Raw genomic sequence first — 13919 nt, forward strand, 5'->3', positions numbered from 1 at the left:
GACTTTGCAGGCCTTTGAATAGGAGTTCTGCCCGCAAGATAGCTTTAAAATCCATTCGGTACCCAATTGACACATGGGGAGGGTCCAGACGGTTTGCGACAACTCAAAGCTGTTTGAGGCACCACAAACTGCATGGGGTGCATGTGCAAGCATTCACCATGCTGCTAAATTCATCACAGCACAACGTCAAAATTTGACATGGGGAGATCCCAATGTCAAAAAAAGACACAGAAAAATGGTGTGGTGTACAGCTTGCACCACCAAAAAGGGAGCCTGGCCAACCAGAGTCACACTCTGGCTGCTGGCCAGGCTTCAAATGGCCAGATTGGCACCACCGCTCCCTTGGAAGACCCCCAGGAGCTCAAGTAAGATTGCTAGGCCCAGCACAGGTGCTGGCCCCAGCTCCCCCTACTCCACCTGGGACAATTTGCCTCGCATCAAACCTCACATGCAGGGACGTGTGCAATGGCAGAAAGCGGCATCACAAATTTGTGCCACTGGTGTTTTTGCCACAGTAAATGCATGCCTCTGCATGTGGGGACATGCTCAGGGTGGGCACTGACTAAATAATTTAAAATACAAGTCTTTGGGCTCACTTTTGGAATAACTAAATAGCATTCAATGGCTGGTGTTCCCCAGGAGGTCTGACTAGATCTTTGCAGTAGTCCCCACGGCCTGAACGTACAAGCAACTGTACCCTGGTTTGCTTTCTAAAGAATCTCAATCCCATACCGCTTTCTGTAAGTGAAAGGGGGTATGGGACAGCAAAACCAAGCATGTGATAAAAGTGAAAGGAATCCAGACTCCAAAATTGAGAACACCCAATAAAATGAAGAAGTACAGGTATCCTACTGAAAATTTGAAGTCTCTGTTTAGAGATTCCCTGCATTTCATTTATAATTTCCACTCTGTTACCCAGTTTACTCCACAGCATCTTTTACAAATTAACAATTTCACATAACATAGAAAGGAAACTAGCATGGGGCTCTGGGTAAATGGGACAACATTTCCCCTTGGAAATTCAGAACGTGTGTGTGTGTCTGCGAAGTGTCAAGGGAGAGGCAGCACTGTCCCTTATTTCCTGTCATTTATGTCTATTTTTTATGCACATGAAATGAATTAGCTCATTTCATTCTAAAATGTAAGCACTGCTTTTCTGCTGCCATCTAACATTGCTGGTTTTCTAGGGCAGTTAACCTGGGAAATGGGTGCAGTAGAAGTTATCAAATGTCAGGCTAATGAGTTTCCCACTGAAGAATAGAAGCAAGAATAGGTGACTAGAAATTAGAAATGCTGAGTACTGTGATGGACGCAGTCATTGGTAGAGTATATGATCTTGGGTAAGTTGGGCCTCAGTTTTCCCAGCTGTTAAATTTGAATAATTTCAGGGGAGACAGTGAGGTTAGCTAATTCTTGTGAAGTCCTTTGAGATCCTTCCCAAAACCCAATCTTGACATAGGAAATATTTGTGATGGGTCTGTCAAATGAATGTGTAACTGAGGGGTTACTTAACTAGTCCATTGGTCTGGCCGTAACATTAGAGAAGGAGACGCCTGGCATCAGGGGCAGATCCAGAGGGAGTGCACTGACATGGTTGTAGCTGCCTTTCAAATCATGGTGATCCCTTCTAGATTGCAAGAGGAGCAACAAAGGACTTTAAGTCTTGGAAGCAGGCAAAAATCTCCCCTCTCCACCCCACTCTCAGCACCTCCTCCATCTTTCCACTTTCTCTCCCCTGCCCTCCTGGTCCCCCTTCTCCCACCTGCTGCTCTTGTGATGTCTGACTCAAGGGGGACAGCAGGGGAGCTCCAGAGCTGCTGCTGCTCTTCTTCAGCCAGGCTGCACAGAGCCTGGCTCAGTGGGGAGGTGGTGGCAGCAGTGGTTGGTTCCCCATCCCTGTCTAATCCCTCACCTCTGCTGTTTCCCAACAACCCAGGAGCAGGTGCAGGGAGAGGAAAAAGCTCCCTGCATCACTTCTCCCTGCAGTGCTGACTGGAGCAGGGCAGGAGCACCTGGGACAGCAGCAGTAGTGGCAGGTAGATCTCCTGGACCCCTTCTTGTGCCCAAGGGAGTCAGGGAAAAGAGTCGGGGGTGGGGAAGGGGAGAGGAGGGGCTATGCCATGAACACAGATAGGAAGGGAGTGATGCCAAGAGCAACTATGGGGGGAGATTCTTACTTGATTGCACTCCCCTTTTTAAAATCTTGCATCTTCCCATGCTTGCAGTGAATATCCTGGGTCCATCCCTGGCCAGACCAGCATGGTTTCATAGTTTCTAGGGTTGGAAGGGACCTGAGCAGATCATCTAGTCCGACCCCCTGCCATGGCAGGAAAGATTACTGGGGTCAAACGACCCCAGCAAGGTGTTCATCTAACCTCCTCTTAAAGACCCCCAGGGTAGGAGCCAGCACCACTTCTCTTGGAAGTTGGTTTCAGATCCTAGCTGCCCTAACAGAGAAGTAGCGCCTCCTGATATCTAGCCTAAACCTACCCTCTGCCAGCTTGTGACCATTATTCCTGGTCACTCCTGGCAGTGCTTGGAGGAACAGGGACTCCCCCAGTGCCTGCTGATCCCCCCTGACTAGTTTATAACAGGCCACAAGATCCCCCCTCAGCCTTCTCTTGTGGAGGCTGAACAGCTTCAGGTCCCGCAGCCTTTCCTCATAGGGCCTGCCCTGCTGTCCCCTGATCATGTGAGTGGCCCTCCTCTGGACTCTCTCCATGTTGTCCACATCCCTCCTGAAGTGTGGCACCCAGAACTGGACGCAGTACTCCAGCTGCCGCCTGACCAGTGCCGCATAGAGGAGGGGGATCACCTCTCTGGACCTGCTCGAGATGCATCTGTGGATGCATGACAAGGTGCGGCTGGCCTTCCTGACTGCATCCCCACACTGCCGGCCCATGTTCATCTTGGAGTCAATGATGACCCCCAGATCCCTTTCCGCCTCCGTGCTGACAAGAGGGGAGTTCCTTAACCTGTAGGTATGGTGCCGGTTTTTCCTCCTGAGGTGCATCACCTTGCACTTGTCTGTGTTGAAACCCATCCTATTCTCGTCCGCCCACCCTTGTAACCTGTCCAGGTCTGATTGTAGCCTGTTGCACCCTTCCAGTGTGCCCACGTCCCCCCACATCTTAGCGTCATCAGCAAATTTGAACAGGGTGCTTTTTACCCCTCATCCAACTCACTGATGAAGATGTTGAACAGTGCGGGCCCGAGGACCGAGCCCTGGGGGACCCCACTGCCCACGTCCCTCCAGGTTGAGAAGGACCCATCCACTACCACCCTCCGGGCGCGGCCCTCCAGCCAGTTGGCGACCCATTTGACTGTGTGGGTGCCTACACCACAGCCCCCCAGTTTCTTAATGAGAACGGGGTGAGAGACAGTGTCGAAGGCCTTCCGGAAGTCCAGGAAGACTATATCCACTGCTACCCCTGCATCTAATGATCTGGTAATGTGATCATAAAAGGCCACCAGGTTGGTCTGACAGGACCTGCCACTGATGAACCCATGTTGGTTGCCCCTAAGCATGCAGTCCCCTGCTGGCCCCTCCTGGATGTGTGCCAGCATAATTTTCTCAAACAGCTTGCCTAGGATCGAGGTAAGACTAACCGGCCTATAATTTCCCGGGTCCTGCTTCCTGCCTTTTTTTGAAGATGGGGACCACACTGGCCCTCTTCCAGTCCTCTGGTACCTCACCAGAGCACCACGAGTGCTCGTAAAGCCGTGCCAGGGGTCCTGCAATGACCTCGGCCAGTTCCTTTAGAACGCTAGGGTGGAGATCATCCGGGCCGGCTGACTTGAATACGTCCAACCCCTCCAAAAGCTCCCTAACTAAATCCTCACTAACCCTTGGCCCAGGTGTGCCTCCCCCGGGGCCCAGCAGAGAGGTGGCTGTTCTGGTCCCTACTTAGGAAGACGGAGGCAAAGAAATCGTTAAACATGTTAGCTTTGCCGTCTGGTGCGATGACCAAATTTCCCAACGCGTCCTGCAAGGGCCCCACGTTACCTGGGACCTTCTTTTTACCCCCTATGTATTTAAAAAAGGACTTCTTATTGTCCTTAATCTGGGAAGCTAGTCCCAGTTCCATCTCTGCTTGGCCTTCCTAACTACCCCCCTACATCTCCGAGCAACTACAGAATAGTCCTCCCTGGTGCTGACCCCTTCTTTCCATTGGGTGTAAGCCTCCTTTTTAGCAAGGAGACATTCCCGGATGTTTTTGGTGAGCCACGGAGGCTTGTGTGCTCTCCTGCTCCCTTTGATCCCTGTTGGGATTACCTTCCTTTGGGCTTGGAGGATCGTCTCCTTAATGAACGACCACTCTCCTTGGACACCTGGCTCCCCTCCTCTCCAGGACGTCAGCGCTTCTCCAACTATCCTCCTTAGCTCTTTGAAGTTTGCCCTCCTAAAATCTAGGGCCGCTGCCTTACTGCATGCCTTTGCCACCTTGCGCTGGATGGTGAATTCCAGCAGGCGATGATTGCTGTCGCCCAGGTGGTCGAGCACCCGCAGCCCCCTCACCAGGTCATCACCCGTGGCCAGCACTAGGACCAACAAGGCATCTCCCCTGGTGGGGCTGTGCACCTCCTGGGTTAGATGGAGGTCCTGCACTCTGTCCAAGAACCTACGTGAGCGGGGTGCGTGGAGCGTGGTGCTGCAATCTGTCCTGTCCCAGAGAACTTTCTAATAAAAAGGAGCTCCTTTCATACTTTCAGAATTACTAGGTAATCTCCTATGTCTATATTATGTATTATACATACACACAGACACATATTACACACACACGTATGTGCATATACACATGCATATAACAGCTGTTTTGTTTGCTTTTCTCCCAATGGTTCCCTTGTCTTTGCTAATATTATGTTTCTCTCTTCCCACCGTAGTGGACAGCTGCACTACAGTAGTAACTCTGCTATTTGCTTAAGGAGCTTGTGCAGCTGAGTGCTTAGGGGCTTAACCTAGGCCTCAGGAGGCCAAGGTATGCTGGTCAGATTGCTTTCTTGTCCTGTATATTTCGAAACTGGGGATAAAGACACTGATTTCCCCTGTAAAGAAGTCTTTGATCTGAGGATGGAAAATGCTCTGTAAACTCAGCGTTATCACGCTGAGGCTGTCTGCAGGTGAGTGAGTCTTTTACTTTACTGTTATCTGACTGCCCTACAGGAAGCCAGCTACATTTCCTGGGCAGGCTTAAAGCACAGTACTTCACATGTAGGGGAGGATCCCACCAGTTAACTCTATATGCTCGGGCACTAGACACATTTAAAATGAAATATATTGCCCACAGAATAAAAAAAAGAGGTCTTCCAACAGCAACACTATTTTGCAGCTCTTTGATGGGTGCAGGAAGCAAAAGCAGTGGCTGGTCTGAGATGCCCCCAGTCAATAATGTGTTTCCCTCCTCAGTGAGCCTGTAGTGTTGCAACCATGTCTAAAGCCAGGGCTAAATGTTCCAGTAAAGAAAATTTGCTCGTGAATTCAAGTTGTTCACATTTAGCTCTGGGGATTACTTCCAATACTTAGGACTGAACACAAGCCAAGCATAGAAGCCTCTCATAATGTGTCTTTGGTTATTAGCTCATAGACACTAAAGAAAAGCAAGAAGCTTTCTGGAGGTATGGTTGGAAACATATTAGTGCTCTATTCAAGCATCAGAGGACTTTATCTAAAGTCAAAAGGACTCTATCGAAGTAGAAATAACCTTTACCAGTGATAGGACTAACACTTTAAACTATTAGTCTGGAAAACATTTCACAAACACTGCTTCGTCTCTAATTTAAGTCTGTGAAGAGTGGAAGCTGTTATCAGATGCTCAGTGGCCTCTGAAAAAGCAGCTGGTGTCCTTCCCAGCAATCTCACTAGAGAGGCCAAAGCTCAGATGGGCCAAAGAGACAGTGCTCCCTTCACAGGCATCCAGGTAGTTTCCAAGTCAATGGTGGTGTGCAGTAGTGAGAACAGTGGTACGTCAATCCAGTGCCATCCCCAGCAATACATGCATCAAAGTAACGAGCAAAAAAGGGCCCAGACAAACTGAGTGCCTGTTGGTGATGCCATTTGTTTACTTTCAATCTTTTGCTCAGCCCAAACAGCAGGATTTGGTTGGCCGGTTTCATTTTCTTCCTCTCTGACAGTGCAGTGGTCAGACCATAGGGTCTGATTTTACATCAAGTAGTCCTGGGGCCAGGATCATCGCTGAACTGAGTTTAGCCTAAGCAGGGCAAAGCACGGGCTGCCAAGCCCTTTAGTGCTGCACCCAGCTCTAGTGCTGAAGGAAACAGGCTCTCAGGCTACTCTAACCTGTGCCAGCTAGTAGCACTTTGCAAGGGTCCATCTTTTCACTGAGCATCTGCAGGCAGATCACTGTTAGCAGGGGTAGGCCATATCCCACTCCCTTTGTCCCCCATCAGTGACCAAAAGGGGAAGGGCTGAAGCAGAAGTGTAATCATAGATCATCTGAATTGGTTTGTTTCTAGTCTTTACTCAGGAAAAATCTTCACTGAAGTCAGTGGCCATTTTGTCTGGGTAGGAATGAAGGGACAGCTAAGGACACGGAGACAGACTCGCAGCGTTTCGTACGTGTTTGTGCGTGCACGCTTCTAGCGAGGCCTCAGCCGAGCAGCTTTTAGAGCAGGCTCAGGAATGGGTGCGAGGGCTTCTTAGAATATTAAAACTAGTAGTGAAAGTCACAGGACTTTTTTCCTTTATACAGTTAAAGCCGAATTTGAGCAATAACCCTTCTGATTTCTCTGGGGGAGGAGATATGACGTCTTGAGGTAAACCACACATCCCGTAACCACGGCTGTCATTTGCACAAGCTGCTTCTCTACAGAAGTGGCAGAGTTGCTTTTCAGCAAAGTCACACAGTTGTAAAGGGGGAGCAATTCCAGTCAGACTGGGCAGCAAAAAGGAAGAAAGCTCAGCCACAATAAAGCTGCCATCGAACCTGAAAGGAAAAAGACGTCAGCAGCTGAGGGCAGGGGCTCTCCTTTTCCTGGTATCTAGCTAGCTATAATTGTGTGGAAAGAAATCGTGGGTGGGACTGTTACTTACTATCGAAATGTTTTAACCTAACTTACAAACCAGGTGTCAGGGTGGGGTGAAGGCCCGATTCCATGCAGCATTGAATTGATTAGCCTCTGTCAGGGCTAAAAACCAGGAAACATATTTAAGTGCTGCCCCAGGGTGGGCTGAGTCTTGAAAAGAATTGGGATCAGCTGCCTCTGGGCCTAGTTATCTGTCTCACCTGTGAGGAAAGCAGGGCTATGTCAGGGTTGAGTCAAATGATGAAATATCAGATAGCAAGAGACCGGAGGCATTGCTCCTTATAAGAGAGTCTGGTCAGGAGGGGAGGGCTTGCAGGGAGGTTTTGTGGGGAGGTGAGATGCATCAGAGGGTCTTCCACAGTGGACTAGGGAGAGGGACCAGGTAACAACCAGAAAGCACAGGGGGAAGACACTGGGGCGGTCTCTCCAGAGAGGCACAAGGGCTAGAGTTGGGTTGGTAGAGGGACCTGGAGAGTTGCCATCTGAAGTCCTTATGCAAGGGCGGCTGTGAAACCCTGGAGCAGGGATCAAACGTCATCCTAAAGCTGTGATACAAAGGTGACTGGGGAGCCCCAGAACAGAGCCAAAGTGAGGTGGGGACCTGGAGCCAAGGGTGAAGATGACTCAATGACTTGTTTTGTTTGGCTTAATCGTCATCTCTGGAAGAAGGGCCTAGACTCTACCAGTTGGGCCAGAGAGCAAATGTGCTTTGAGGCACTAAGCTGGCCCATCCAGAAGGAAACTGAAGTGTCTGAAGTGAGAAGAGGGAAAACTGAGTCTTAGAGCATCAGGTACAAAAATGACCTTGATACTAGTGCTTAATTATGAAACCCAAGGCACCTAAGTTTAAACTGTTTTAGTTAAGTAACTGATGAGATCCCATGTCACTAGGGTGGCCATCATACAGGATAGTCCAGTTGTCCTCTGTCCTCTATTGATACAAAACCAGACACCTTTATGTCCTCTATTTTTCTCTTGAAGAGAGACATAAAGGTGTCCGGTTTTGTATCAGTAGAGGATAGAGTAGCAGAAAACTGAAATGTCCTTTATGATGGCCACCCTACATGTCACTGAGAGCTTGGGAATCTGCCTGATACGTATTTGACCAATCTTCATTTTTAGTGCATTTAACCAAGCCCTAGCAATGTAATGTAGGTACAATTGGTGAGAGCCGAGGTATATTGCCTGATTTTTATCTGGGCCCAAAACTGAAATAGCCAAGGGTTTACACATACTACAGGTGAGGGTTGAGCTGCACGGACCAAGTTAAGTAAGGATGTTCAACACTGAGATAATAGTGCGAGCCAGAGGTCGGAGCTGGGTTATGAAGCTTGTATTGCTGTCCTGTTGCTGACTTAAAGGAAGACCTGGATATTTACTTCCCCATCCCCTTTCTCAACACAGAGGTCTGAGGCTTCTGGTTTTGTTCCTGTTACTTCATCCTTCACAACTAAGCTATGACGAACATGATCAGTCATCTCGCTGGCACCAAGCCATTTCTTACAGTCACTGACTCCCTGGCAATGGTGTGAGGACTTTCATTTAAACAAGGTCAAACTCTAGGATAACTTTATTTTTAGCATTAAACCACCTAACATTGTTTTCTGACATGCAGGAAAAAGTCTGCTTCGGTCCATAAAAGACTATAGGGGTGCTTCTGTGGGGGGATATTTAACATCTCTGGTTGCTGTAAAGCCTTTTAAACAAACAAGGATGGCAGGAATGAATGGGCTTTATAAAGCAAATAGGGAATAAGAATTGACCCTCTCCTCCAGCTCAATCTACTGTCTTAGGATCTCACTCTCCTCTCTAACTACTGAGCTCTAAAATGACACTGAATCCCAGGTCACCTCAACTTTATAAAGCTACCAAGGAGGAGACACAACCAATGCTCCTGACTTCTCCCTTTGCACAGGCTTTAAACAGTATTTGCAGCAGCACTGCTTTCCCCCCTGGTGGATGCAGAGATGGTGTCTGATATCTTAATGCACATATAGGCTCTCAAGTTCAGGGATGTTAGGTAGCTGAACCTAGATTTGTTGTTTTAAGGGATCTGGCAAAGGTTCAAGAACAAAAGCAAGAGACAGCCAGTTCCCATCTGTAGGCATGTCCCTACATTTCACTAGGGCAAACCTTGTGATTTAGCAAGTGTGAGCCTCGCACCCTGAGGCTGCTAAAAATATTTAAAAAAAATTGTTAAAGACTTCCAACAAAAGGACAGAAGCATAAATAGAGCTCAGTTGTAAAATTCATCTGCGGCTTTTTCATGCCCTAGCATTCGGGATGTTGAGAGCTGAGCTTTTGGTCTGGGACCACTTACAAAATTCAAAATGGAGTCCAGGTTTGTATTTAAAATATATATGTATTGATAAAGCTTAGTGGTGTTTGCATCCATCTCCCATAATATTTCAGGCTGATATTATTTTACCCTGATCGCTTTCTCTTCCCAAGACAAGTGCATTGCCCCATTAAAAGCAACTTGCACAACTGTGAAAGAGGAATGTGATCAAGGCTGCTGGGGCAAAACCTGATTCTTACTCAAAGTGCAACAGAATGTGTGCAGCCTGGCTTAGGTGTGGGCACAAAAACTGCGTGCCTGGATTAGGGGTGGGCACAAAAAACATGGGAGCACATGTGGTAAGAAACCATGGCCTGCTTTGAGAGCTGAGTAGTTACGGATAGAAATGCCCTGACTGACGCCTGCTAATTCATCGCACCCACGTCTTTTGTGCTGGTGCTATTGCAAGCACCAACATTCTGGTGCAAAATTAGAGGCTTGTTTTAAAAGCTTTTAATGATTATGTAGAACAGGCGTGACCTTTGTGTTTAAGGTCTCGTCCAAAACATGCACGCACGCAGCAAACTGCACGAAGCCCAGCTGATTTCCCTTTAGGAGAAAGGACTGAAACAACAGAGCTATGATTTCAATCTGTGGTTTCAGGTAATAGAGGCTTCAGGTCTGGTGCGCAGAGAAATAAGCTGTCCTTTCTTCCTTTCAGGTGGAGGTCATTCGTTTTCACCTCTTCTCCTGTGCAAGCCACACTGGAGATATTCTATCTGCAGTGTTGATTTGTGTTTCATGTTCAGCTTCTATCTCACAAGTGGAATATCACCCACTGACCACAAAGGACACTGTGGGTACAGTACAAGCAATAGACTCATACTGGGCACTAGTTTCATAGTTTCTAGGGTCAGAAGGGACCTGAGTAGATTTCATAGATTTCATAGACATCAGGGCTGGAAGGGACCTCGAGAGATCATCTAGTCCAACCCCCTGCCATGGCAGGAAAGAGTACTGGGGTCAAATGACCCCAGCAAGGTGTACATCTAGCCTCCTCTTAAAGACCCCCAGGGTAGGGGCCAGCACCACTTCTCTTGGAAGCTGGTTCCAGACCCTAGCCGCCCTCACTGTGAAGTAGCGCCTCCTCATATGTAACCTAAACCTACCCTCTGCCAGCTTGTGACCGTTATTCCTGGTCACTCCTGGCGGTGCTCAGGGGAACAGGGACTCCCCCAATGCCTGCTGATCCCCCCTGACTAGTTTATAACAGGCCACAAGATCCCCCCTCAGCCTTCTCTTGTGGAGGCTGAACAGCTTCAGGTCCCGCAGCCTGTCCTCATAGGGCCTGCCCCGGTGTCCCCTGATCATGCGAGTGGCCCTCCTCTGGACCCTCTCCATGTTGTCCACATCCCTCCTGAAGTGTGGGGCCCAGAACTGGACACAATACTCCAAATGTGGCCTGACCAGTGCCGCATAGAGGGGGAGGATCACCTCCCTGGACCTGCTCGAGATGCATCTGTGGATGCATGACAAGGTGCGGCTGGCCTTCCTGACTGCCTCCCCACACTGCCGGCCCATGTTCATCTTGGAGTCAGTGATGACTCCAAGATCCTTTTCTGCCTCTGCACTGACAAGAAGGGAGTTCCCCAGCCTGTAGGTATGGTGCTGGTTCTTCCTCCCCAAGTGTATCACTTTGCACTTGTCAGTGTTGAATCCCATCCTGTTCTCATCTGGCCACCCCTGTAACCTGTCTAGGTCTGACTGTAGCCTATTGCTCCCTTCTAGCATGCCCACATCCCCCCCACATCTTAGTGTCATCAGCAAATTTGAACAGGGTGCTTTTTACCCCTCATCCAACTCACTGATGAAGATGTTGAACAGTGCGGGCCCGAGGACCAAGCCCTGGGGGACCCCACTGCCCACGTCCCTCCAGGTTGAGAAGGACCCATCCACCACCACCCTCTGGGTGCAGCCCTCCAGCCAGTTGGTGACCCATTTGACTGTGTGGGTGTCAACACCACAGCCCCCCAGTTTCTTAATGAGAACGGGGTGAGATACAGTGTCAAAAGCCTTCCGAAAGTCCAGGAAGACTATGTCCACTGCTACCCCTGCATCTAAGGATTTGGTGATCTGATCATAGAATGCCACCAGGTTGGTCTGACAGGACCTGCCACTGATGAACCCGTGTTGGTTGCCCCTAAGCATGAAATCCCCTGCTGGCCCCTCATGGATGTGTGCCAGCATAATTTTCTAGGACTGAGCAGTGCCAAGTAGATGGGAGAATTTTGCCTCATGAATGGTGACAGTGACATAGACTTGACTTAAAAGAAGAATGAAATAGCTATGATAATATCAACTAAGCTGGTTCCATGGTAATGCTTTGCAACTGAGCACATAGACACTGAGAAGTTCTTTCTGTATAACCACAGAACCCCCGGCAGATGAGCACCAGAAGTGAAAATGAGGGCTGCAGTTAGATATATCTGTAAAAGGAGAAAAACCTACCTCAGCCAGTGCTCCTCAGCTAGTGCTCCAACTCCTGAAAACTGTGCTCTGTGCCCACTGAAAAAATGGCCAGGAACAAGATGGCAGCATCCTCCAGAACTAAAATGTGTAACAGAGGATCCTAAACAAATAGTCCTCGGAAGGGAAAAGGAACAATTTTTACTTGATCTGTCTGCATGTTTCCAGGTGACCTCCTGACTTCCTGCAGGCCAGTGTGCCTGTTCTGAACCTGGTCTTCTGGACCTTAGGTGCCCTGACCATGAAGACCCAAGGCACCTGTGAGACTTACTTTGCAGAAGATATTATTTTTCTTGCCCACCTGTGCAACTTTGGGGAATGAGTCACAGATCTTATTGGAGCTGCTAATATTGACTGACGATAATTATATCTAAGTGGAGTTTGCTGTGCCAGTCAGCTCTGAGGGACACGCCAATATATGTTTGTTTCATAACAGCATGACGGGATATAAATCCCTGCAGTCTGATTGGCTGGGGTTGCAAATATCCAGTCAAAGTAAGATGAGTTGCATGATGATGATGACTGTAAAATGATTTCACTACTACAAATCTATCTGATCTGATGGGTTCACCTCAGAATTCTCCATTCATGGGGCAAACGCTTCCTTATCTCGTATGGATTCAGCTCTCATTGATTTCTGAGTTGTACCCACTTATGCCAGGAATTAATTTAGTACTGTAAGTCCATGGCAAGCATGTTGGCTTCGCTCTTTAGTTAGCCCCTGAAATAACCGTAAGTTTGTGAGTAGATTTTTAGTGGGGTGGGGTAGTGGGCAAACCTTTCCCAAGACCAGCAGCATGCATTTGGGGATGAAAGAGGTACTGGGCGGAAAGTGGACGGGGGAGACAGATGTTGTTGTTATAAAGAGGATGTTGGATGTTCCTGTGGGCATGTGGATTGTGACAGAGTCCTGAGAGCAGTAACCAACTGGGTCAGAAAAATGTACAGTAGCCAATCGGAGCTAAGCACGGTGCAGTTCGACGTAGTAACTCAACAATAACTGTGTTGGGGATGATGATTCTGGGTCTTCTCTCCTGAGAATAGATTCCCAATCACTTTAGCTCTCACCATATTTAGCCTGAGGGAGAATCATTCTCTGATTACTTGAGAGTGCTTCCTTTTGATCACGGACCTCTTCAAAAGCAGTTACCAATGTGGGACATTCCTTACTTTTTGGATTCACGCCTCGAATCTGACTGTGTTTATTTTTATTTTGTAGTGGGGCCGAGCACCTGTGGTAACAGCTGAAATCAGTGGCTTCTGCAGGTACTCAGCACTTCTAAACACGAGGCCCAAGAGGCCTCAGAATACAAAGCTTCCTTGAAAAAGCTGCTTTCCTCCCTGTACGAAGACCCGGGAGCATCAGCAGGGTGAGATTTCTCTGCCACCTTTGTGAAGATCTGAGGGCAGTGGACTGAAGAAGCCAGAAAACCACTGAGCAACCTTCCTTTTGTGCTTTACAAAGAGAAACAGTCTTTTGAAATGGGATCAGTCATAAAGTATTTAATGGAAGAAAGAAAGAGAAAGACCAGAAGCCTGTGCCAAGAGCAAGTGAAGGGGCCTGCTTTTTAAATAATTACCAGAGGACTGATTACCTTTCCAAGTAATTAAAGAATTGTGAAATGTTATTAACATGCTGATAATAGACAGCTTTGAAAACTGCCAGCACAGCATGATCCGGCAGAAGACGGATTCCTCCACATTTCGAATTCCACCGTGTGCTCTTGGTTGCAGTAGGTTCAGGGGGCAAGTGGCTATGGTCAGTCATGATCACTGATCAGGCTGTATTAGACTAGCACATGTGCTTCCTGACAAAAGTCTGCATGCCCCAAAACTTTGGTTGTGCTTTTCAATGTATGTGGCAGCCCAGAAGACAAGATTTACCTTTGCTGGCACATGATGGAGCTCAACATTGCACCTCCCTGCACCAGCCTGGCCTGAAGCGAACGCGCCCGTCCTGGGCAAGCCAACAGGTGTTCTTTAGCAGCTTTAAGGGCTTGTCTGTACTTGAAATCTGTGATGGGTTAACCTGGATTATGTTGCATTAAACTGACTTGTGTCCACAAACAGA

At 48.3% G+C, this 13919-nt stretch overlaps 1 protein-coding gene across 1 annotated transcript in view; it reads left to right on the forward strand.

The window, feature by feature from the left end:
- BABAM2 (BRISC and BRCA1 A complex member 2) overlaps positions 1 to 13919 on the forward strand; it is a 325194-nt gene extending 311275 nt beyond the window's left edge. The window contains exon 13 of the mRNA XM_090046996.1: positions 13068 to 13919. Coding sequence (XP_089903122.1) covers positions 13068 to 13089 — 22 coding nt within the window. The 3' untranslated portion in view covers positions 13090 to 13919. The remainder of the gene's footprint in view (positions 1 to 13067) is intronic.

The sequence above is a fragment of the Crocodylus siamensis genome, chromosome 1 (assembly GCF_052110815.1).
Source record: "Crocodylus siamensis isolate JL-2025a chromosome 1, ASM5211081v1, whole genome shotgun sequence".
NCBI lineage: Eukaryota > Metazoa > Chordata > Crocodylia > Crocodylidae > Crocodylus > Crocodylus siamensis.